This window comes from Leguminivora glycinivorella, chromosome Z (genome assembly GCF_023078275.1).
Source record: "Leguminivora glycinivorella isolate SPB_JAAS2020 chromosome Z, LegGlyc_1.1, whole genome shotgun sequence".
In the NCBI taxonomy this organism is placed as follows: Eukaryota; Metazoa; Arthropoda; class Insecta; order Lepidoptera; family Tortricidae; genus Leguminivora; species Leguminivora glycinivorella.
The window spans coordinates 41330668-41358361 of NC_062998.1; the positions used below are offsets into that span (position 1 = coordinate 41330668).

General features: G+C 37.8%; 1 protein-coding gene across 4 annotated transcripts; it reads right to left on the reverse strand.

Annotated features, from left to right (window-relative positions):
* Positions 1-1792: 1792 nt before the first annotated feature.
* LOC125240974 (sodium/potassium/calcium exchanger 3-like) lies at positions 1793-23331 on the reverse strand. 4 transcript variants are annotated; one of them, XM_048149203.1, is made up of 10 exons: positions 23225-23331; positions 18514-18626; positions 16671-16889; positions 16211-16347; positions 14678-14848; positions 13634-13859; positions 12487-12606; positions 7120-7341; positions 3914-4015; positions 1793-2734 (listed from the first exon to the last, which is right to left on the reverse strand). In XM_048149203.1, the coding sequence occupies exons 2-10, from the start codon at positions 18584-18586 to the stop codon at positions 2403-2405; spliced, it is 1602 nt and encodes a 533-aa protein (XP_048005160.1). In that variant the 5' UTR covers positions 18587-18626; positions 23225-23331; the 3' UTR covers positions 1793-2402. The 4 variants fall into 4 exon arrangements, with proteins under 4 accessions (XP_048005160.1, XP_048005162.1, XP_048005161.1 ...); XM_048149205.1 differs by having other exon boundaries at positions 18514-18620; positions 23225-23328; XM_048149204.1 differs by having other exon boundaries at positions 18514-18638; positions 23225-23322.
* Between the last annotated feature and the right edge of the window lie 4363 nt (positions 23332-27694).

Consider the following 27694-nt stretch of genomic DNA (forward strand, 5'->3'; position numbering starts at 1 on the left):
GAGAAAAAATTTTATCCAAGCGAACAGGCAGGTTCAATACACTAAGTGACCACGGAATCCTAAAACAACTCGCAACAAACTTTCCAATTTGCAACACATTGTTCTAAATAAGTAGGGAAATTGCTTGTTTTCACAAATATGAAACTACCAATCTAATGCAATTAATTAGCCTTCTTAACAGGAATTGCCAACTGCGCCTGACTAAATTGATTTATTGGGTTCGAACTAAGTGCCTCCAGTTGCCGCCTATTGAAAGTTAATATTTAAATCCTATTAGTAAAATGGCGCATTGAAATTGAACGATAGTAATGTCTCCTATTCATTATCACTAACTAGTAAATATTTCTACGATCCAAGGCATTGGTCAGATTCCCTTTTCGTCAGGATAAAGTACATTATATTTGTTTTCTTAATAATATTATAGGCAATGTTTTTTTTTTATTTACCTTTTTTGCGTGAATGCGCATTTGAGTGAATATTTCTCAGTTTAAACTACGGTATTTTAACAGCGACAGGTGAAAGCCATTTACTGAGTATCCGCCATCTCCATAAAGGGCAATTAGCAGTTAGCGGTATTTATTGTATAATTCGTATTATTTCGTATTCGGTACGCAGAAAATAAAAGTTCAATAGATAATTAAGCTATTTTTAAATTTCTTAAATAGGATTGGGTTAGTTGCACAGGACCTGCCTACTTTACTAATTTTCACGGAAATTGTGCAACAAAATTACCTGAATGCTGTCCCACGTTTCCTACGTTTTGCGCTAACAGCTTTGTTTTTCTTTACGTTTAGTTGCGAACCCCATCAGTATAGGTGCCAGCACTCGCTTATGCAATACGAAGATAAAGAAAGCACAATATAGGTACAGTATTCGAGCATAAAGCCTACTAAACTAAATCTACACTCGTTCTGCTCCATTGTAGATAAATCGTTTCCCGGATTAAACAAAAAAGTTAATAATTGTCACATGATTCGATTTATGTACATGTAGGTATCTGTAAATATTTTACCCTTTGCCGCCACGCTGCCAGCCTGCGGTTTGAGCCACGCCGTCATTGCCGTCAACGTCAAACGCATACGTCGGCTGATCGCTCGTGCTCGGTAATGAAGCAAATTTATATACAGGTTTTTCGGTAGCATTATAGTTCACCAAGTTACAGGTAAATATCAAGGATATCATTATTGCCCATTACTTGGCAAAGAATATTTCGAATGGAAGAACCTAAAGCCAAGGATACACTAGGGGACAAATGTCCCACGACACGTGTCGCCAGCGACGTCGGGTGAAGTAACGCGACGTTGTCAGACTTCGCTCGACATGTCTGGCGACATCGCGCGACACGTGTCGCCAGTGACATCGGGTGATGTAACGCGACGTTGCCGGACTTCGCTCGATATGTCTGGCAACATCGCGCGACACGTGTGGGCAGTGACATCGGGTGTCGCGCAATGTCGCCAGATATGTCAGGCGAAATCGGCCGGCTTCGCTTGACATGTCGCCGACACATGTCGTGGGACATTTGTCCCCTAGTGTATCCTTGGCTTTACATTGGATGGAGCGCAGTACTTATTTAACTACGCTCCAGCTTGGATCACACACACACTATAACTGCTTCTTTTTCAAAATTGGCTTCATTTAAGATTCAATGTAGTGGCCGTGAAAATTTTATTAGCTCCCTTATGATATGACAGAATCTACTCTTATTACTTAAGCCCTGTAAGTATAGTAGGTTCTTTTCTCATCGTAACAGTGAGCGAGCTGGGTATTTAAACAAAAAATAAAAATCATGTATGTTAAAAAAATGTACTCATCCAACAATTTTAATAGCTACTTGTCCTATATGTATTTTTATTGGATATAAAGAATGTTAGTGCTTTGAGATCTGTCAATAAATAAGTTAGGTATCACATAGCGGCAACATCAAAGCAACCAAAAATACATTCAGCAGTAGATATGTGTCATTTTAATATATTTTATTTACTGACATCAGGTCGAAACCAGAAAATGTTTACAAATAAGAACATAAGCATATTTAAGCATCTTCGAGATTTTATTTTAGTATCTTTATTTGACCGGAAACATAACATTGAAATCCTTCGGTTTCCTCCTAGGTGCGGCGTGTTTTACTTCGCCCAACATTATCCTACACAACATCAGTTTCGAAGCCGACATCTGCACAAGTACGAATGTTTATAAAATTCGTTATTTCGTAGTGCGTGACCTAGTTGACATACGACTGCACATTTTTGGCCCACGCGCTACGTATTTTATAATAAATGATCTGGAAGGAATTTAGGATGTCGGGTTCGAGTCGGATAATGTTATTTAAATGACTAAGACAAAATTATATTTACTATTTACAACTCATATAAGCGTTATTATTATAACTTACTAGGTCCTTAACCACAAAATGCAACTGTCCGATCCAAGATTATACCCATTTCGACAAGAATGGCAAACGTTATGAAAATTGCATAAAATACAACTAGAACAAACCCGACCGATTTCCTAAGAGTAAACTTTCCTATGCATAGAGTTAACCAAAGACACAAGACCGCGACTAGTAAGGAGCCTACGACAAAGTCGATGCCACTGGAGTTTATGTAGACGACAGGGTCGTCGCCGCGCGCGAGCAAAGTCAGCGTGCGGATCAGCCAGGGCACACCCAGGGCGAACAAGATGGCCAGCGAGTTGGCCCCTAGCGCGTTCGAGACTCCCATGCCGCCTTCGCCTGGAATCAAAATTAAAGTGTAATTAGGTTGGTATTTATCTTTTTTGTTACAATTATACAAGGCATTCTGAAATAAAACTTTCATTAATTGAAGGCGCCTAGTCGCGACCAATCGTTCGAAAAAAAAAACAATTCATTATTCAAGTCCTAGCACCAAACATTTTATATAGAGGGACCTGAGGGACACAGAAGGAGAACATTCTGATAGGAAATTATTTAATCTGAGCCACTACTTAGCGACTACAACGAGAGTAAGTTAAAGAGTATATATAATAATAACAATATAAGTATGGGTACCTATACAGACAGACAACTATGACAGCGTACATTTTAACTATTTGTACGAAAAAGTCTCAAAACTTCATAGTTTGTAGAAGTTGAGCAAAAACATATAAAAATGAAGCCTACACTTGACTAAGTATTTATTTCAGTAAATTTACACATACATACATTACACAATTTTCGACTAAAACTTAAAAATAACTATACAAAACTAAAATATAACTAATTGAACTAACTAACTTAAAAAAAACTTATAATGAATAAAAATATAAAATATATACTAAAAGTTAAATATACCTATACTAAAAAAGAGAAGAGAAAAAAATATCATAAAAAGAAAAGAAGCCTACACTTTTCTATTTTAAAGTCGTTTCACGATTATTAGGTACCAACAATATGTGTTTTAATTATTTGCTCATGTTACAGACAGTCGTTACGGGAAACACAGGTATTTAATTATTCATACTTGACTATCTATTATTGAATCTGTTATTCAGCTTGAGTAATTTTCTGTTCATTTGTCCAAATATTGATTAAATTCGGCTGGTTCGTCGCACCCTATAAGCACTATAGTCAAACATAATTACGTGTATAATCGAATACAAGGAGGCGACCAATTATATTGTAATTAATATAAATAATCATAACTTGCGAACACTCGAATCAACAGCCGAACTTAAACGGAATCTGAGTCATATGAATAGAAAATTTAGATAATTTTAAAATATTAAAAAAATGTTTCAGTTCCAGTGTCAAGAGTTAGGTTCGAACCAGCGACGCGACGACTCGGTATCGGGTAAGTATTTGTATTTTTTTTTTGCAAATGCATAGGAATATGACACTTTATTACTTCAAAGCTGAGGCGGCGAAAAGGTTGCCCACTGAATGTTAACCTACCTCTTCTTGACATGATGAATATAGAGCATGCTTCGGGGAGGCACCCTCCGAAGGCCAGGAACGTCATCCCCATCACCGAGTCGGGGATAAAGAATGTGTGACCTGCAAAAAACCATATGAATTTATAACTTAATCCTATTTTCAGGGGATCGTGAATCAAATTTAGTGTAATTAGTGTAAACACAGAAAGAACTCCTTGTCCGTCTGTTATCTTATGTGCGTAACCGACTCACAATGAACAGGTGTTTTCATGGAGTTTCATACTTAGTACGAGAACGAAGTGGTCCCTTAATTCGGGTTGGTACTATAAAGTCTGTGGCCAAGAGTAAGCCCATTTATAATTTAAAAAAAAAGTAATGACGCAAAATTATAGATGCACTATTCTCAATACTAGAGCAATTTGAGTCAATTTCGTGTAAACAAGTTCATTAACCATATTGTAATTAATTGAACATTATGGCTTACAATCTGTATTCGAATATTTAGATCAATATTCAATTAACTATTAATACGTTGCTGATATCGGTCGGTCGGTTAGGCATTATACATTCAAATTGAAATTATCGATGACCGCATTAAAAAAGCTATCAGTGTCTATCATATTTGGCTGAAATATTTGAATAACTTCGTTTTATTTATCATTCTAATGATGGTGCAAGAAACCACGTATTTATGTATTATACAAGAGACTAAACAATAATACAAAATCCGTTTGGCCAAAAACATAAATTTTTATTAGTTACTTTTAGAATTAATACTGTTATTATTTCTTATTCAACACGTGCTTAAAATTCAATCATGTAAATTAGCCTTTTTAACCTTGATCCCATCTCCTCTATTTCTAGGTAAGTAATTCCGATGTTTCGAAGTCGACATTGTCCTCGTAGTCCAGACCCGATTACGTCGTATGAAATTCGCAATCTAAAATGCGTTTTATTGTTAATGTCACGATAAAAACGTTATCGAAAATTATCACATTTATCACTTAAAGAAGGATAATCCTGTGATTTCTGTAATTATGTTTTAGTCTAGAGGTAAGTAAATATGATAAGAAATATATTGTTAACACTTCATGCCCTATTAAATTATTACCCACTAAAGCTATTTATTTGTTGATTTGTTGAACGACTAAAGATTGTTAATTTGGTTATCTAAGAGAGAGAGAGAGATTTGTAAATTACGGGTGCATAAGTATTTTAAAATAAATAATAATATCAATTTAAATTGTTTCATTAAATGCATAAATTGTCATACAAAATGATTACTCACACCAGTTCAAAAAAACGAGGTCCGTCCGTTTTAAGTTTGCATTTCATTGTAGGTTCATTTAGACGATTAATTTTATTTTTTTTTATACTATGTCGGTGGCAAACAAGTATACGGTCCGCCTGATGTAAAGCGGTCACCGTAACCTATGGACGCCTGCAACTCAAACAGTGTCACATGCGCGTTGCCACCCCATTAGAAACTTGTACACTCCCTTTTGCTGTGTTAAGTACACAGCAAAAAGGAGTGTACAAGTTCCAAGGAGGGTTCGGGTTGCCGACGACTCAAAGGACAATAGACGGAACAAGTTAGTTCCGTAAGTCCTCCCGTCATCAGCACACCGCACCCTCGTTGAGCTCTGGCAGCCTTACTCACCGGCAGGAACACAACACTATGAGTAGGGTCTAGTGCTATTTGGCTGCGGTCTTCTGTAAGGCGGAGGTACTTCCCCAGTTGGGCTCTGCTCTAGATTCGAGCGAGACGATATCCGCTGTGCTGTGCCCTACCACACAAAGCGGAATATCATTCGCTATGCCCTACCTCCTGTTAATTGGCAAACAAACGGCAAACAGCGAACACAAACACGAACGCGGGGAAGAGATTTTTCTTGTTTTATTTGGTGTTTGTCAACGATCGGCATATTGGCAGGGTGCAAAGCGGGTGGAGGGGGTAGGTAAAACGATCACAGCGCTCACTACGGCCAAAATTGACATCTTAGTCGCTGACTTGCGCTGTCAAATCCATATTGCAGTAAACATTTTCATGTCGTTTTTGAGATAAATTTAATACGGGCCCAGTAAAATTTATTATGGCGAATTGTAATAACTCCAAGAAAAGTAGCGACTAAATTCTAGCTATTTCCAAGACCGTGGTGGAAACGAAACCACCGTTTAAGTGAATAGTTGCCGTAAGAAGAAAAGTGTCGTCCAATCTCTGAAGTTTTACTTAAAGTGCGTAATCATTTGATACAAGTATTGAATTGAATTTACGGTGAATTTATAGTGCAAATTTTATTGGAGGTAGAAAAGCCGAAGTGGAAGCAAATCCCAGTTATGTTCGGAAATAATTTTATTTGTTTCCTCATCTGTGCTCCTGTTTACAAATCGAAACGGATTGACGAAAATGCGTAAATATCGAGGTTTCAATGGGAAGAAGGAGCACGAGAACAATAGAAGCAGAAGCAGTCCATCCACTGAAGGCTTATCACATTTTAAATAAAATTCCTGAGAACTTATTTCATCGCATTCATGATTGTATTTGATGTGATATTTGGTAAACCTCCAATATTTTCAAGTAAATGAAACAAGTTTATGTAATGTATATTATAATTAAACGTTATTATAGCTAGTTTGTTTTTATTTTACAATAAACCCTGTACCCTGCAATGATACTTATAATACCTATAGTTAGCCTATGAAAATGACAGGATAGCAGTGAACTGATCAACTATTTCAAAAGCCAATGATTTATTTATACTTTATTGCACATAGGTACAAATGGTGTAAAAAAGTCATCAATCTCTAGAAAATGCCCAGTTAGCACCAATTTCTTGTCTTTATTCATCGTCTTAGGTTGGAAAATGATTTCGTGAGCGATGGCACGAAACTCCGTTTTAGTCACCAGTTTGTTAATTTCTCACTGAAAACAACAATTTTAATGTTATTGGCGATAATGTTGTAACCACCGTCGTCCAAAATTGTCTAATATAGTAAAATAACACAAGATTTCATTAATTTTTTCACAATTTTTACTTACTTCTCGCTTAACAGCGGCGACAATATTGTCCATAATGGTCACCTGTCACGTGGCGTGTCGTCGCGCACGGTCCCAATACCTATATCTTTTTTTATATCAAAGGGATGTTCGACAAATAGGAGCGTTATCCAAGCGTGGAGATTCCGTGTTTGTGTCCGGTAAATGCAAAAAGCAGAGATTCAAACCTAAAACTGTCATGCTCCACGTGATGCAGTAGGAGTTGACTCCGATCCAGATGATGCACATGAAGAAGGCTAAGGGGTACCACTTGCGCCTCGTGACGGGCGAGGGCACCGTGATGCCCAGCAGCAGCTTTAGCGGCCAGGTGTACAGCCACCAGCACTTGTACGGCCAGCCTTTCTCTTTCGGGAACCTGAACAAACTCTTCTTAGGTTTATTTGGTTCCTCTGGAAAGATAAACGTCCATATGTATGTATGCTATATTGTATATCAAAAATTGTATAAGAAATGCATATAATGTCGTAAAGAATGTGGTAAATATTCAATAAGTTGTGTAATATTTTTTTTTTGCGAAAACCAAAAGTTTTATTGAATAAATAAGCAAATAAAGTAAATAAGTTGTGTTAATTTTAATATTTAGAGTGGGAAGGGAAACGATGACAAAGTTTAGTATTAAAAGATAATTACACGCACGCACGGGTCATGCATCTTAACTTTGTTTTTTATAATTTATTAATCCATTTATCAATATTTATCGATTAACTTATAATTGCATTGATACTGATATCCGCTTATGTTTTGATTAGGTATAAATACCAATCTACGTTTATGAATTGACGTTGTCATTTAATCTGGATTTAGTTCTCCCGTGTAGTGACAGGTTAAGAATTTCACCTCACCCTTTCCTCCCGTGAGCGTCGTAGAGTCGACAGACAGAACCTACCTAGATCAGTCAATGAATGCTCAAAAGGGGGGTCTAGGTGGAATGGCCGAAAGCAGAAAGTTTCACTACGGGATGTTATTAGGGATAGTCAGGAGACATACATACTAAAAGTCCTCGGACTTTGGACCTGAGCTCGAATAGGGGGGGATGAAAAAGGTCCCATTTTTTGGTTTTTTACTCATATTTCAAAAACTATGCGTCACATGAAATTTTGGTTTACTACACTTTGAAAGCTTATAAAATTCTCTATAACTTTGATTTAGAAACATTTTTTCTATTCTTAACCGTTGTCTAGGTATGAGCTCCTAAAAACTGTCAATTTTTAAAAAATCGTCATCCCCCACTTTTTACTTCATACATTGCTCTATATCTTGAAAAATATTTATCTTAGACAAAAGTTTTCTTCAGAAATCTTGTAGACCATTCAATCACCTTTCATAATATGTGCACATATGCTTATGTGACATGTACCGTTGAATAATTATACGACTTTAAAAAAAAAATCAATTTGAGCAATTTTTTCAGTGAACGAAATGAAACAACAAATGTATGTGATAAACGTGTAAAATATGTATGTAATGAACTTAATTGTATTACGATGCTGTAAAAATGCATTTATACAACAGGTAACAATACACTTAGCTATACATAAAGGCCTTCTCACACCCACATCTACCACTACTACAATCTGTGGTGCACCGGCAAACTACAATATTAACTTCAGTATTTCTTCCGGAGCAGCTGGTGAGTACGTTAGTTTGCACATGAATCAGTAAGTTGCTTTCGTTCCGTGCCCATCCCCATTGCTCAGCATAAATATCGCATCCAAGCCAAGTCTGCACCTGGTGGTATGTGCGGAATGAGTGCTCCATCGCTTCTCCTTCAGTTGGTGGGTGGGAGGGATGAAATGTCTTGTTTTACTTTAGATACGGACTGGAGGAAGCGCTGGTATCTAAACTCATACAGAGAGGTCTCGTGCTTTGCTCCATATACCACCTAAAAAAGTTTCACTGTCTTTGATGTCAGCAGATGATGCAGAGGGATTCGAAAATACAGGGGTTTTCAAATAAAGTTTGCAGAAACCAACTTACTTCTCCGAAATGCTGCTGAGCTGGTGTCACATCCCGTGAAGGCATGTAGAAAGAGTACGTCCTTTAGGCCTATCTGTTGCATCTCCTGACTCGAATAATGGGCGGTAGAGAATTTGCCTCTGTTATAGATTTAACTAACATAATGTCTTGGTCTGGTAGAGCCCATGCGGACCAACACTGAGGGAGCAGCGATGGAGCACTCATTCCGCACATACCACCAGGTGCAGACTTGGCTTGGATGCGATATTTATGCTGAGCAATGGGGATGGGCACGGAACGAAAGCAACTTACTGATTCATGTGCAAATCAAAGTACTTAGCAGCTGCTTCTGAAGAAATACTGAAGTTAATATTTTGCCGGTGCACCACAGATTGTAGTAGTGGTAGATGTGGGTGTGAGAAGGCCTTTATGTATAGCTAAGTTTATTGTTACCTGTTGTGTGAATGCATTTATACAGCATCGTAATACAATCAAGTTCATTACATATTATTAGTTGTATCAGTATCAGTATTCCAGACTTTTTTTACCTCCCTCCACTATGACTGCACGGGGTACAGTCGTGCATGTGACTTATTCAAGAATATGTTAGTTTCATCAGTATACGTCACTTTATTTTCAAAACTAATGCGAATTTCAGCATGAATTTTCCGTGGAAGGTAAATGTACCTAGTAAAATTGAAAATTGTCACTTGTCTCAGTCTCAGTAAGTATAAGTACTTAGGAGGTATCGATCGATATACTACTAACTGTCTTCTGGGCCAATTTTTTTTATGCGTTTTAGCTATTTATAATTATTGTTACCTGTTATGTAAATGCTTTTATACAGCATCATAATACAATCCAGTTCATTAAATACATTAGGCCTAGCACATGATGGCCGCAGGAGTATGTCGCCGCGAGATAAGAATCGCGAGATAGATGCCACGTCTTCTTCTAACTGTATTAATGACATTAATAAGGACGGGTAGTCTATCTCGCGGCGACATACTCCCGCGGCCATCATGTGCTAGGCCTACATATTTTACACGTTTATCACATATTGTACATAATATTTGGTTCTTCTTTTTAACCGAGTTCAAAAAAGGAGGAGGTTCTCAATTCGACTGAATGTTTTTTTTTGTATGTATGTTACTCGATATCTCTGAGAATCGTGGACCGATTTTCAAAAATTTTTTTTTGATCGAACCGGTATAACCCCGAGATGGTCCCATTGGCACCAAGTCAGGGTCTGATGATGGGATCCTGGAGAAATCGAGGGAACTCTTCAAATGTTATAGGCACATGTAATGTTTTTAGTCTATTTTTCAAAGGTACACCAGTATTTACGTCTGATGGTAATAATGTTATGTGGCTGAGCTGATGATGGAAGGTCAACTCCTCAATGGTTAGGAGTTAAAGGACAATTCTTTCTCTACTGTACATGTATTCGGACTGATACATATAATATCACTAGGAACCACTAAAAATCAACAAATAAATGACATTTTTAACAAAAAATAAATCCGCCTTCAAAAATAAGCACGTTACAAAACACGGAGAAACTAAAAAGCCAAAAATAATAAACCTTTCAATTCAGATTTCTTATCGTATTGCAATAAGCTAAACATCCAAATTATAAACAAATCAATTATTTTTGGAGTCGGTACCAGCCTGTGTATGGTTGGGTGGGGCAAACAGGCAATAGCAAGGCGACGAACAGGTCTGGTACCGACTACAAAAATAATTGATATAAACTTGGATGTTTAGCTTATTGCAATACGATAAGAAATCTGAATTGAAAGGTTTATTATTTTTGGCTTTTTAGTTTCTCCGTGTTTTGTAACGCGCTTATTTTTGAAGGCGGTTTTATTTTTTGTTGTTCACTGAATTGCTCAGTGACATTTTTTTTTAAGTCGTATAATTATTCAACGGTACGTGACTCATAAGCATATGTACACATATTATGAAAGGTGATCGAATGGTCTACAAGATTTCTGAAGAAAACTTTTGTCTAAGATAAATATATTTCGAGATATGGAACAATGTATGAAGTAAAAAGTGGGGGGGTGACGATTTTTTAAAAATTGACAGATTTTAGGAGCTCATACCTAGACAACGGTTAAGAAAAGAAAAAATGTTTCTAGATCAAAGTTATAGAGAATTTTATAAGCTTTCAAAGTGTAGTAAACCAAAATTTCGTATGACGCATAGTTTTTGAAATATGAGCAAAAAAAACAAAAAATGGGACCTTTTTCATCCCCCCCTCTTCAAGCTCAGGTCCAAAGTCCGAGGACTTTTAGTATGTATGTCTCCTGACTATCCCTAACAACATCCCGTAGTGAAACTTTCTGCTTTCGGCCATTCCATCTAGAATCGTTCGTTGACCAAGCTAACCGTACAGTACCACATTAGTAGATTCTAAAATAAATTAAAGTACTTACTTAGTCAATTTCTATACAAGCGCTGGTAGCCTAGCGGTAAGTACTTTCGTTCCGAAGGTCACGGGTTCGAACCCCGGCTCGCACCAATGAGTTTTTCGGAATTTATGTGCGAAATGTCATTTGATATTCGCCAGTCGCTTTTCGGTGAAGGAAAACATCGTGAGGAAACCGGACTAATTCCAATGAGGTCTAGTTTACCCGTCGGGTTGGAAGGTCGGCAGTCGCTTTAGTAAAAACTAGTGCCTACGCCAAATCTTGGGATTAGTTGTCAAAGCGGACCCCAGGCTCCCATGAGCCGTGGCAAATGCCGGGATAACGCAAGGAGGATGACGAGTTAAGTTCTATACAAAATGATTATTATTTGTATGTCCATCGTTTATCTCGGGTAGGGCATGCAGAATCGGAGCGGTTCCAAGAATTTTATTTCCCGGTTCTAAGTGGGACTGGAACCGGGAGTCCCAGTTCTTTCCCGGTTCTTAGTATTTTTAGAGTTCCATGCCAAAAAAAATCAAAAGGAACCCTTATGTCGCGACTTTGTCCGTCCGTCTGTGTGTTTTGAGAGAATAAGCACACTGGATTGGAAATAATTAATAAATTCTTGCCCTAAACGATTATTTACTGTGGTTTGTTTACGTTATATAAGGATGTACATGTACAATAGTACCATGGTTTTAAGCAATGTTGCAAATTGCACTATTTGCGATAAATATCATGTTTATCTTGTCAGATTCAACTATACTAATTATTTACAAATACTAAAAAAGCCATCGCACAAATCCATATGCGGATACAATTAAAAAAATGAATAAATCGGATATTTTGAAAAGAAGTGGCAAAGGTTCTTAAATTTTTGTCCCGGTTCTTTCGTCACCATAAAATTACCGGGATTTCCCGGGAAATCAAGAACCGGAAAATACTGGGAGCATGCCCTAATCTCGGGACCATGGGGTCCCGGTATTATTATTATTATTATATGTAAAGCAGGCAAGCAATTGTAGTAACTGATAAAGCCTGAATCCAGTTGTCAGCAGAGATTTTGAAAATTAGCCCATAGGAGAAACTTGTTAGGATGATCAGCTAGACTCCAGAGTCTAAAGTCTCTAGATGTGCTCTAGATTCTAGAAACTAGGTACTTACCATCCTCTACATTCTTGCTGTCACCGTTGCTAGTCTGGCCTTTGACATCTTTGTCTGCCACCCCTTCTTCCACAGGTTTCTCAAGCACTTCTGTGTTCGGTATGCTAGCCCGCTCGTTTGCTAAAGGTACATAATGTATGTAAATATTGCAACAATTAAGGGGCTGACAACACCCAACTGCGCAAAATTGATGTTACTTGCTCAGTTTTTTAAGACAAACTATTAGTTTTAGTAAGACAAGTAAATTATATGTTCATTATATTTCAACGAACATAACCGTACTCGATACACGATTTACGAAATCGGCTCGATAGAAAAAATTTGCAAAGATTGGTTTCGGGTTCGTCATTGAACGGTTTTATGTCGTTCAATTATTCACTCAGTTAGTTGTCTTTAATTCAAATTACAATAACAAAAGTAAACATATCTAAAACACTAACGAAACATATTCCACAAGTAATGCGTCTTTCTATTTTATTTTAAATATCTGGGCGACCGAGCTTCGCTCGGTTCTGTTTCGTATCCTTGACATGTGTCGCCATCTAGTTCAAAAATGAATAGTACCTACATCGAGCGAAAGAATTCTCAGCCTTAACAACACAACTACTCCACACGAGATGGCGCGCATTTCGCCACAAAAACTCAAATAGTGTATTTTTCTATTCGTTTTAGCCTTGACCTGTGTCGCCATCTAGTGTTTGCAATAAATAGTACTTACATCGACCGAAAGAATTCTGTCTTAACAGTACAACTACTGCACACGAGATGGCGCGCGAAGAAAAACGCACGAAAACTCGAAAATTCGCGTTTTCCGGGACCTAAGGATAAGTTAGACCGATTTTTCACCCCCAAAAACCCCCACATAACAAATTTCAGCGAAATCGTTAGAGCGGTTTCCGAGATCGTCAGTGTAAATAAATATATAAATAAATAAATAAATAAATAAATAAATAAATAAATATACAAGAATTGCTCGTTTAAAAGTATAAGATATTTTCCGTACTTTTCGTACCTAGCCGCTGTTTTAGTGACATTGCGCTCTCACTTACTCCCATGCGAATAGACAGTGTACGCTAGCGTCAAGGTCATTGGGTGTTGTCAGCGTATAAAGATTTTGAAAATCATTTTTGTGTTTTTAAAAACTTACTGTCTTCACTCTGGCGCTTGAAGCACTTATTGAATAGCTTGCTCACAAACGTAAACAACCGAATGCTGTTGAACATAAGGATGAAGTACAGAATGTAAAGTATGGCCAGTACCAGGGCCTCGTACCAGTCCACTTGGCCGTCCCACACGATGACTACGAGGACGCTAACGTTCACCATGTAAATGAGAACGTCTCTAGTGACGGGCACAGGCTCAATTTTAATTACCTGAAAATAAATTAATTTACTAATTTACATACTTTAACTTCACTATAGATGTTGTCTAATAATACAATAATTAGGCACTAGTTTATTTATCTAATTTTATACAAACATTTCAGACAATAATTTTGCCAACCAACATTCCTGATAAGATAAGTAATAGTATACTTAGTGGAAAGGTACATTAAATGAGCTCAACCAGAAAACATTAAACATTCTAACCCCTTTAAAGTTCGTTTGTCCCTTTCTATCACACCAATACGTCGGAAAGGGACAAGCGAACTTTGTCGGCTTGATAACTTTATGAATAATGGGGTAAATATTTTACTTGTGTTTTACTTTTAGCACGCAAGATAGAGGGCGTCCTTTATACTAAGTATGTCATATGTGCCGTTCTGCCACTGTACCTTTTTCTTCAGTTATGATTTCAGTAAAGATCAGGAAATGAATAGGTCGTTAAGAGGTGTAGGGAGAGATGCTTGGAAAAAAATTTTGGCTGCATGACTTTGTTTAGACTACTTGCTAAACTAGTAAACATATCAAAAGTCCCTTCAAGTCCGAGCTGTCCGAGTTGTGTCGGAAAAATAAGCAAGGAAAACTTCAATACTTTTTACATAAGTATTATGCTATAAATTAATAAACTGAAATAAATTCCACAGTAACAGGTCAGCAGTGGTAGCATGACTTATCATCCTTTATCTTGTTATTTTATACCACCAATGATTGATTGTCTATCGTATCCTTAAAATTTATCACATTCGTGGCTACTCGTGATCTATCGTCGTGAAAATCAAATGGCAAATTTAAATAATATCCGAACCCACTCGGATAGCAGCAATGCCGCCAATCGCGGCCACGCCGAGGGCGTTGAAGATGGCGGAGCCGATGATGGTCCCGATGCCCATGTCCGACTCCGTCATGAACGTGGAGATGACGTTCACGAAGAACTCCGGAGCCGACGTCGCCACTGACATGAACGTAGCTGCTGCCACATTCTGGAAAATACAGAACATTTCATTCATGTAATGTACGAATGGGCTACATTGTTTATGGTGTAGAAAAAAGAAATACACTAATTGGTGGTGTAGAAAAAAAAATGAAATTTATGTCAATATTATAAAATCAGGCCAGTAACATTATGTCTTAAAGGTAATTGAAACAGATGAAGCAGCTATGGAAAGAAATAAATCAGGTACGGGGCCACCATAAATACAATGTGGTCCATTCGTACCTACTTAATTTGGCCAATGTACGATTGTACGATGTATCAGATTAAATATTATTATACGTTATTAGTATAGATAGAGAAGTGGACCACAGTAGTGTTAGTTATTATTTTATAAAGCACAGCAAGGGTACGAAGCCTAACTGTCCTTTAGATAAAATGTGTCGATTTACAACAACTAAAACGCATTGATAGTTTAAGAATAATGTGTTAAGGTACTAATTTTTCATCACATTTGCTGTTTAAAGGTCTCATTGCGTCTACGTGTACTGATTGTACTGAAGCATAATGTACTATTTTATTCCCAATGGAATAATGGGTTTAGTTTTAAAAATTAATACAATCCGTACAATACTTCAGGCAAAGGATGTTTCAATCAGCCAAGGATTTTTGTTGCACAACCAAAATTCGACTATTAAGCTACAAAAGATATTATACGGTATGAAAAATGCAATTTATTTATGTTTTAGAATTATTTCAGTGTGTTTTGCATTTATTTCGTAAATTTAACTCAGATAAATCGTTATAATTTACAATCTGACAATATGTTCTCGACTCGCGCTTGACCGCGTGCCAGCGCGAGGCGCCCACCGTTGCCTAGCAACGGAGAGTACAACAGATCAAAATTAATGATGGAACGAAAAATAAGTAAAAATTTTGTTCAATTATATGATTTATATGCTTTTTTGAACATTGCATTTAATTAATATGCAGGATTTTCGTGTTTGTTTTCGTTCAAAAAGTGTTTGTTATCAAAAACAATGGAATTTAATGTGAATAATCTGATATAGGTGAAGATACTGATGGTATTTGCGCCGCCGTTGCGTTGAAGGTTTCGCCTTATGACTTTTTTTTGTATTTTTCTCTCAAATGTGATGAAAAACATTGTGTGTAACTCAGGAGGTAAGGAAATTGCCTGCCTGCAGCTGTCGTGAATATATCAGGACACTCGTTTTTAATGACCCGCTTACCTCCCTTGTTGCAGAATGTACTATAATGTTTACTTAAGAAGTATTAATTAAGTGATCCATATTATCCATAATATAGGTAAATAAATGAAAAATAACCCATCGTATAACTTATAGCTAACGTCATAGGTATTACGAATTGCGACAGTTTGTATTTGTCTCACCTGTGGAATTTTTAAATCCTCGCATATGTTTTCTACGCACGGTATAAAGAAGTCGTTGCATACTATAGCGAGCAGAGTGAACGAATATATGCCGAAAATAGCGTATAAGACGAACGCTCCTGCTCGCAATTGGTCATCTACAACAAAATTTAGTAGTTAGATAGGTATCATCCTGCTAAGCATGCGTGCATCAAGCTAAGTTGGCAGTGATTTTGTTAGCCCCGCCTGTGCAAGGGTGAAATCAACGATTCAACGTCATAACATTTGCTACTTATAAAGCAGAGAACACATCTAAAATTATCCTTGTAATAGTGAACACTCTATTGGGTTGGGTTTTGGAAGATCTTTGAGATAAATAGTCTCAAGTTTAGTTTTATTGAATAATCCCAATTATTTTACTAAGTTGTGACGAATAAATTGAAAGATGTAACTTATTCTTAAATAAATAATCAATACTTGCCATTAAATAATCCGTACGGAAAACTCTCGATCGAATTTCCATCGACGCACGATGACTCAGTAAGGACATTGTCGTAGAGTTCTGTCCTGGTGCGCATCCATGGCGTCCAGTGCCACACTTCTCGCTCCTCCCCCAACTTTCTCGATAACTCTTCCTTCATATAAATTATCTCCCCATTTTTACTGGCTACAGCTAAATACACCGAATCGTCAGTGATATCTGAAAAGATCACGCTTCTGTAAAATTACTTGTCTAGCGTGATTTTACATGAATGGGCACCATACGAATGAAAGAATATTTTCACATGAATCGATAGCTAAATTTTGACACCGACAACGCAATCTCACTCTAGATAAGAATGTGACCGGTTTTATGTTTTCAGATTTTACCATATTCCGCGTAGGATTATGTACGGAACGACAAAGCTAGATGTTTATCACCAACCTAATGTGTATTATAAAGATTTTGGAAATTTCAGATGGAAAGAAACCCTTGAAGCACGAGGACCTCTGAAAATATCACTAATTTATCTCACAGCACATAAGCGTCTAGCTTGGACTTTCGAAAATGTCAATGGGTTAACCGCTTAACCCGACCTAAACTAATTAACCTGTACCAGTACGGGTTAAGGTTTATAAATAGTAAATCTATAACGACAGGGTGAGGAAGAGAAACAGTAGACATAAGGGTTAATAAATAATTATGATCGGTTTCATTGAATACAAATGTTTTTCTTACGTATGGCGCATGACCTTGATTGTTTAATTAGATACCTAATTTTAAAGTCACCCCGGTACGTCTAAAACTTTTATAATACTGTGTCTAATTTTTAACCGACTTCGCAATTGATACGGTCGACCCCGTTTGTGCCTGTGGAGACATATGTATTCATATGTATACGATACATAAGAATTTGATAACTTTAGCGATACCTCCGAAGAAAATTTCAAAATGTTAAGGGTACGGGCGGCTTATGTTCGGACTTGTTAAAATTGTACTAGGAATTTACCTTTTTACCAAAATGTTTTCGGTCGTAGTGAATCGAGCCGATTATCACTCAATATAAACAGATCGATGAGACTATCAGAAAATCACTCATGCTCAGTGGCTTAGGTAAGTGGTAGATTAAACGTCACTACATTTAGGCACTATTACTCTAATCATTTATGACAAACTGACTCATTTGTCATCCAGATCTTCTTATCACATGTACTACATATACCTCTAATTGAATGATTCACTTGGTTTTCGGGTCACCAACAATTTAAATTATGCGTTTCTCGTTCGAGTCTTTCCAAAGCGCGTAGACAAGAGGCCAACCATTTAAGTTCCGTAGCGTATCTTAGTATGACAGATAATATCATTCTTCCTTATTAGTGCGACAAAGAGAGAACGAACGATAAGCTACGGAGCATAAACGCTTGGCCTCTTTGTCTACGAAGCCTAAAGCCAAGTCACCACCGCGAATACCGCGATGCAATGTTTCAGAACTTCAACAGATTTATTGACCCAATAAGAACAGCGTGATCGTGCTAAATCAGAATAAGAGCGATTTCACATATACGAGTAGGTATTCGATCCGATTATATCGGATGAAGGCCCGATACCTTACATATTTAAAGGAGCCATTTTTGCCGCACCCCCACCGCCACACCGCTTTTACTAAACATCCGCGGGTAACAGAAACGTAATTTTTTTTGTTGTACAAAATGTTTTTACTCTGTAGGTAGGTACTAAAATATGAAAATTATACACATATTGCAACGCCCGCCTCATGGATATTTGGGATACTGCGATGGGACGTAAGGTAAAGGTAGCATTCAGATGGATAGTCACAACTTACTGAAATCCTCTGTTGCCACGACGTGCGAGGTGAAGACGCAAAGAACCGTCGCAAAAAGCTTGAGAGCCGGCATCGCGGTGCTCGAACACGGCCCCGCCGCGTCGCCACTGCGTCTGTCGTAGGTGCTTTGACAGATTATTTAAAATATTTACTATTAACTATTGAAATAATTATAGGGAAGGTTGCGATCATTGGACCAGCGCTTTGATTGGACCACTTAAATATTTCAAAATCTAATCGTGCTAGACGGAATCCAGTAAGGTACAAGGTGACCTTAGGCCTCATCTTGGGCCACCCCGTAACCTAAGTCGCGCCTCGCTTCCCAGAAAAGCGTGACGCGTCCAAGTGTGTTTCGAGCGCTGTTGAAGTTATATTACGCGAAGGAATAAAATCACATAAGTATAATTACATTTGCAATTGAATTTGTGTGTTGACGTATAATGCTTAAACATTTATTAATGAGCAAATTTAAAACAACAGTTTCCAGCCATTTGTTTTCTCTATTTTTTTATTTGTGATATGATACCTAGTTGCTATACCTGTGGGTTCTATCATCGGACCAGTCCAATCATGGCAACTCAATTTTTTAGGATTTGTAACACATCACCCGTGCGCAAATATACAATATGTAAGAAAAAACCCAGTAATACACATGAAAATAATATTTAAGAATAAAAAATATTTCATTAAAAATGTTTTTTTTGTGGATTTCCATTAGTTTCCTTGGTTGACCATTGGTCGACTTTGTGGTCCAATGAAGGGTACTCTCCAAAGAAGGCAACGGCCTATGAAAATCTATTCATGATTTTCTCTCTAAATTTATTACACTTTTTTTATTGTGAATAAGGTAGTTCAAAAATACATGTCAAGAATGAAAACTTATCAAACTAGTTTTATTTTTTGACATAAAATCTATAAATTATAGAGCAGCGAAGGTAAGTGGACCTTCCCTTACTTATTAAATTTAGATGGAAGAAATATGAACACTTTGAGCACAGTCAGCATCGAATATAATGTGATAGCTAAAATGCCAAATATGTATACCGAAACACATATTTATTGTTAGTGCGTTTTCACATTATCCGATCCGATATCGGATGTAGGACCGATATCCCATACGTTTTTGCCTTTGTAATCCTTCCTACATGCGATATCGGATCGTATAATGTGAAAACGCACTTATGCTAACAAAATTGTGTTATTAAATTCTGACTGTACTTAAACTGAATACTTAATCTAGTTATCACCCTGAATGATGTTATGGAATATTTTTCGTTAGAAGGTAACTTGCACAAGGGCGCCCATAAAAACCACATCTAGTTAAGATGATTCATCAAGAGTCAAGAGCAATACTAGGGTTTCTGCTCGAGAGTCTCGAACTCGAGACTTCTCGAGACTTTCGGCTTCATTCGAGACGAGAAAAAAATGACAGGTACTCGAGACGTCTCGAGGCCCGAATGTAAAGTACGACCTGAAGTGAAATGCAACTTTTTACCTTCTGCCCGGTCTCATCGCGAGGCGGTGGGGACGGTGTCGAACGGCGGTCATAAATTATAACGAGATAAAGCGATCTAACCTCTCATTCCAACGTAAGCTGGCAGCGACTTTGGCTAGTTTTGACAGCCTCATGTTATTTAAAAGCAATTCGTCATCACAAAAAAGTCAGCGCGTTTATGTATCTTGGGTCATTGATAACCTGCGAAGAGTGCTATGGCTAACTTCGACAAGATTTGGAAGAACAGAGGAATCCGACGTCAAAATAAAGTGCGATTATTTCAATAATCTCGATATTTATGTACTTATGGACTTGGACCCCGAAAAGTTTTGATGTGGCTAAGATTGACTCTATTGAGATGTGGTGCTGGCGAAGACTGCTACGAGTATAACTTGAAAAGCTAGAAGAACTAACAAACATCTCTATTTTGCAAGAACTGAATATCACCACACGGCTCTCTAAAATATGCCAAGAGCGACCCTCAGATTTTTCGGACACATTATGAGAGCACCAATGCATAATATGGCGAATTAATGGTAAACATTCTTGGGGTGGGGCTCGTAAGAGATGGTCTGACTGTGTGAAGAAATCGTGTGGCGACAGCGTATACTGTGCAGTCCACATGGCTTATGACCGCGTTCAATGGAGACACGCTACTTGTGGTCGCGAACCTCGGCAATGAGGAAACGAGGAAGAAGAAGAAGTTATTTTAAACGTTTAATTTCAATGACATTATGATTTAATACATGACATTTTAATTTACTTAACCCGTGCACAGGCGGGGAAGTTAAAGGATTAGGTATTATTTTCAAGACTATAATTGTAGTTTTCTTGTAAAAATTTGATTTATGTTTATTTCAAATAAGATTTTTATTACTCTTACGCATTTTTTATGATAGTGTGGTGCAATAAAAACTACTAATCATATTGTTGTTTATTGTTTTATCAAAATTTTACCATTTATAAAAAAATACTCGAGACTCGAGACGACTCGAGACTTTGGGCTCGAGATTTCTCGAAACTCGAGACTTCTAATAGGTCGAGAAATCAGAAACCCTAAGTAATACTCATACGAGTGCGAGGTAGAGGTGTCAGGACTTTGAATATATCTAGCAACGTTAACCTTTTATGTCCACGTCGCGATAACGCAGATACATAGTAAATATATGTAAATAATTTAGATAAGTACCTATCTTTAGTGATTAATTTTGCGTAGTAATCCTTACACGATTAGGTAAGTAAATAGATAAATTGGTATTGCAACGACCCTTGAGTGTCGATGCCACTGGAATGCAACATATCTGTCTTATCTTACCCGACATAACTACGTAACGTGTCATTCGTTTATTTATAATTGGGGAAAATAAATAATTAGATGTCGTTAATCCAAATCTATATAATTATTTTTATCTAAGTCCGCATCACACACTGTCAAAGATCGTCACGGCCGCATGGCCCATACTGCGGACCCATAATTGCGAGCAGGCTAAACTGCTACAGGGTACCTAGCCAACGTCACAATCGCTTTCTCTTCGTAAGTAATAATAATAACAGGCCTTTGCTCTATAACAGATGATTTAAGAAGCAGCCTTGCGACACTTATGTTCGTGGCTGTAAAGCCTAATTCGAGAGAGGATCCCTCGTCCGCACACACGGCAGGTGTATGCTCCCCCAGATGGGCGGGAGGAAAAAAAACTAAAATTTTCAACCCAAATCAACGATAGCATACAAATCCCAATCATTGAAATACTTTGGCCTAGGTAAAAACTATATACACTAAATGAATCGAAGCCGCGTGAAACCACGACACCAAAACTTGTATTGTATTACATATGTTTACAAAATTAGTGATATAATTGTTAATTACACTAACTCGCTTAAACATCCAACTCCAGTACTTAAAATATCGAATAACTTACAGCCCAAGACAAGAAGTATCCTAATAGGGAAATTAGACTTTTTTGAATAATTCATTCCCAGTAAGCTGCAAATCGTCTTAATACCTACCTTAATACCTTTAACCCTTTGTATAATGAAATGTTTAATCCGCGGTTAAAAATGTTTTGCTTTTTTTTTTCAGTTTTAGTGATAGTGCTTACGCCGTGGCTTGCGTGGGCGACGGTCGCGCGATGGTCGCGCGACGGCGATGCGACGCATACGGAATCAAACCTTATCGATATGGAAGTATGAGACGCGACGGCGACGGTCGCGCGACCGTCGCCCACGCAAGACACGGCATTACCTACTCCTAAAACGGTACGACCGACTGAAAATTTACCGAAACCACGAAGAAATTTGTTTTTTTTTTAATGGCCGCTACTTCGAAATATCTATTTTTTGGTATGATAATGATGATAATTATTTAACAATTAAAAAAAATGTCTGATTCAACAATCCTTGCTAGGACCGTGAATGTATTTTTTTAGGATCCCATAATTATTTACTCTTTCCCGAAATGGGGATATGTATGTAGGTCTAAATTAATTTATTCATATATATCCAAATTGCTGGGAAATAATTATATTACTCGTAAAATCTTTTAAGACCTAATTTTAGGATTTACCATACCCACCTGACCAGTCTTAAATTTTAGAACTTAGTACTAGTTTCAACTGCGATACTTACCGTTAGTATTTTGTTGGTGTTCAAACTTTTTAAAAAAGTCTGTGAAGTGAAGTAAATATAATTTTCACGACTAAGAGTTTAGGTGTTTTTCAAAATATTACCGGACCATGTGGTTAGATTTTCAACAATCTTATGAGTTTACTGAATTTCATGGTTTTGAGTCTCAAATTTATTAAATACTTTACTTATTTATCCAAGCTTAGATCTATCAGTCGCTGGGCAAAAAATATTATATTTATTTTAGTTGTCTGCGTGTATTATATCTGCTATGTTATATATTTGGTACACGATACTAGCAATATTTTATTATAACTATGCTGAGCCACTAAACATAAATATGACTATACTTACATAGATTATGAATAATTTGACTGCATTTCAAACCACTACTATATAATTAAGAAAGCAAGAATCCGGCTAAAATTCAAATCAATCAAACAGTACATTAAAATCGCCATGCTCGATGTCCCGAAACTCACAAGCTCACAACTCTCACAAGTCATTAACCCAATTTTTATGAGGTATTTGCACTCTTAAATATTACCACAGTGTACTTATCTGATAGTGAAACAATGACTTTGATACACTTACCTTATTTGAACTGGTGCATATGTCTCGCTAGCTGTATCTGAACAGCCAATAAATTATTTGTTTGTCGATCTTACACTATACCGTTCTTAGAAAACATGCACGACACTGAAAGACAGATATGAACGCGAGGGGTTTTTAAACAGATAATCTGATTTGATAAGACGCCATCGTAATGATTAGTAGATCCAATTACACATAATTCTACTATTGTGATATTTGTGATCGGGCGAGCTAACAATGAATGAATGTCAACCCGTTTGAGTATAGTTCACAGCTACCCCAGCCCGCTTACCTACACTACTCAGCAGTACGCCACAGGTACGAATTATGTAAGGTTAAGTTAAGAAGTGATCATTTCAGAACTAAGAATCGATGTGGAATCCTCGTGGAGGATGCAGAAACGTCATCTACTTAGAGCGAGAACTTTTGTAGTTATGAATACCACCATTACCTTCAATGACGGTGTTGCTTTATTGTGTTATTTTCTCTTGTTAAATAACTAATTACCTAGTAATTATCTATATCTTTAGAAATTAGAATAGGTATTGATAATTCTCCTCTGTCATTGACCACTGCTCATTGGCTGAGTTTTATGTATATGGTTTAATGGTAAATTCGTCCTAATTATACTTAGACCATATTACTTAAATTATTACTTATTGTAGGTACTAGTCTTTCCCATCTTTAGGAGGCGTGCGCGGAGCCAACGGGCCAACGCGTAGAGGCCCTTTTGACACTTTAATGAAATGTAAGGGGTACACCGAGCGGATGCTGCCCTTGCCCTTGTCATGGGACGCACGCAGAGGCAGCACCCGCCAGGCTGTAAGGACTATTTGAGAGTTAATGGAATCTAAAATGAACTGGCCCGTTGGATGAAAGTGATGGACTAAATAAAGGCCGGGCTATGGGATAAAAAACCGGACGCCTGCCTAATAAAACGGTGTTCAATTTTTTCCCTCAGACGGTGACTCGCTCCCACAAGATGAGCCCCCACAAAAAGCGACATCTAAGATGGCCCAAAGCCAACACCGCCCGGTGTGAGCTCTCAAGGGTGTCGATTTAATTATATTTGTACTAGTTATTATTAGTATGTAGATACATAGTAGATATATTTGAAGGCGACCGCCCATCCTTAGCATTTCACGGTCATCCAAAAGCATTTCGATAGGAAGTGAGTGGATTTAAGCAATTCTGAAGCGAAGAATAATCTCTTCGGACGACAAATTCAGAATTCAGATACTTTTCGAAGGTGACATTTTACAAATTTCAGTCTTAGACCCTTGAGGCATTGTACCAGGGATACCAAATTGTACATGAATTTAACCGAAATCAATAAGCGACAATGCGCCTTATGGGTTACAGTAGGGACGAAAATCAGTTCAATGTGTCATCATGTCATCAATCATAGACGTATTAGAGGGCGTTAGAAAAGTATAGATGTCTTGCTCGGTATATCAAAGGCAATATAATAAATAGCTTAGAATACGTATAACATATGTATACAAATAAGAGACTAATAATGATCCCACAGTCAAACTCGATATAGAGTTTTGTGAACTGTAACTATATGCTGTCACTAGAGATGCACCGAATATTCGGTTACTATTCGGTATCCGGCCTATTCGGCCCTTATTTTAATATTCGGCCGGATACCGGATAGTGACGTACTATCGGGCCGGGTATCCGGATGTGCAATTTTTAATTGAATGATTTTGGGGTAAACAAATTAAATGTAAAAAAAAACAATGACGGTTATAATACTTATAATCATAGTTCTTTATTATTAAAAAAATAAACATTTACTTAAACAAAAACGGACTCCGCGCGAAGTTCACTACAAAACAATTCAAGACCTGCACGACGCGCCCGCTCCCTGCTTAAATTGTAGGTATTGTAGGTAAAATTGGGTTAGGATCATGGGGTCTAAAACGCAACTCGTCTAAAGAGCGGCTCGTCTAAGTCGCAGGTGGACTGACGACGCGCGCATTGACAATATTTCATAGTAATAACACCTAATTATTTATATATGACTTGAAAGTGCTAAATTAATTTCGCTAAAACTTACCGAGATTTGGGGTGAGTAGGGTTCGCGGTGGGAGTTGGGTCTCAAACACAAAATTTCTTTATTCTCTATTATTATTTTTTAAAGGGGTTCTTTCCACGTGGTCCCTTATACCGTAATTTGGGGTGAAATGGGTCAAAACTGATTTCCAAACGTTGATAAAAGTTTTTTTTACATGTGGCACGTTAAGTTTTTTTTTACAAATAAAGTCTACCGGCGGTATGATTTTTAATTTGTTCCTGAATATTTGTCGTTTCATTGCGTAATTTTCAAGATAATCACAAAATACTACAAAATCCCAGCTTACCCCGAAGTTGGGGTAAGTAGGGCCGGGAAGAGGATGAGATGGGAAAAAATATTTTATTTATTTAAAAAGCATATTTTATTTATTTACCTACAAAAAACGGCTTTAAAGCGTAACAATTCTAAGTCATATAAGTAATAATATCGAAATTTACACAACTGACAGAAATCCTAAACCAACCTAATAAGATGTTGGCAGTCTCGATATATTTTGTTTTATAATGTTGTCGGGGGTGCTGATTTCAAACAAAATGACCAATTTGGAACACTTTGTCACAAAAGTCATCATTGGCAATGTTGTATGGGCACAGTATAATAGAGAATATTATCTAAATATATAAAAGAAGAAGCTGACTGACTGACTGACTGACTGACTGACTGACTGACTGACTGACATATCAACGCACAGCCGAAACCGCTGGTCCTAGAGATTTCAAATTTGGCACGTAGGTTCCTTATGTAGTGTAGAGGAGCACTAAGAGAGGATTTTCCAAAATTCACCTCCTAAGGGGGTCAAATGGGGGTTCAAAGTTTGTATGGGGAAACAAGATTAGTTTGACTATTTTATTCGAAACTTCACAGGAAGATTCCTTAAAACATATGACTGAATACGTATTTCAGGTTTTTTGAAAATTTAACCCCTAAAAGGGTGAAAAGGGGGTGATAAAGTCAAAAAATCAATATGGGTATCGTTTTTATGGTTTATCGGGTCGCTGATCACGATAAAAACAACGCTTTTAAAATCTAACGAGGCGGAAGTGAAATACCTTCTACCCTGTTGTGGTGCAATGGGGTTTAAATATCAAAAATATATATAAAAGAAGATATTGACTGACTGACTGACATATCAACGCACAGCCGAAACCGCTGGTCCTAGAGATGTCAAATTTGGCACGTTGGTTCCTTATATAGTGTAGAGGAGCACTAAGAAAGGATTTTTCAAAATTCGCCTCCTAAGGGACTCAAATGGGGGTTCAAAGTTTGTATGGGGAAACAAGATTAGTTTGACTATTTTATACGAAACTTCACAGGAGGATTCCTAAAGAAATATGACTAAATACATGTTTCATGTTTTTTGAAAATTTGACCCCTAAAGGGGGTAAAGTCAAAAACACAATATGGGTATCGTTTTTATAGTTTATCGGGTCGCTGATTACGATAAATACAACGATTTTAAAATCTAATGAGGTAGAAAAGAAATTTTCTCCCCTGTCGTAGTGCAATAGGGTGAAAATATCCAAAATAGCCATAAGAGGAGCACTAAGAAAGGATTTTCACCTCCTAGCATGATAATTTGACAGGGGCTAGGACAGGGACAGGGACAGGGACAGGGACGGGATAGGGTTAGGGATAGGGATAGGGATAGGGCTAGGGATAGGGATAGGGATAGGGCTAGGGCTAGGGATAGGGATAGGGATAGGGATAGGGATAGGAATAGGGAAAGGGAAAGGGAAAGGGAAAGGGATAGGGATAGGGATAGGGATAGGGATAGGGATAGGGATAGGGATAGGGATAGGGATAGGGATAGGGATAGGGATAGGGATAGGGATAGGGATAGGGATAGGGATAGGGATAGGGATAGGGATAGGGATAGGGATAGGGATAGGGATAGGGATAGGGATAGGGATAGGGATAGGGATAGGGACAGGGATAGGGACAGGGATAGGGACAGGGACAGGGACAGGGATAGGGACAGGGATAGGGACAGGGATAGGGACAGGGATAGGGACAGGGATAGGGACAGGGATAGGGACAGGGATAGGGACAGGGATAGGGACAGGGATAGGGGACAGGGACAGGGACAGGGACAGGGACAGGGACAGGAACAGGGACAGGGACAGGGACAGGGACAGGGACAGGGACAGGGATAGGGATAGGGATAGGAATAGGGGACGGGAACGGGGACGGGGATAGGGATAGGGGAGGGACGGGGACAGGGACGGGACGGGGACGGGGACGAGGACAAGGATAGAGATAGGGACGGGGATAAGAATAGGGATTGGGGTCGGAATAATCGGTCGGCAATCGATATCTAGGCGATATCGATTGCCGACCGACTAATCGATATTGTAAGCGATAATGCAAGGAAGTACTTTTTATCCTAC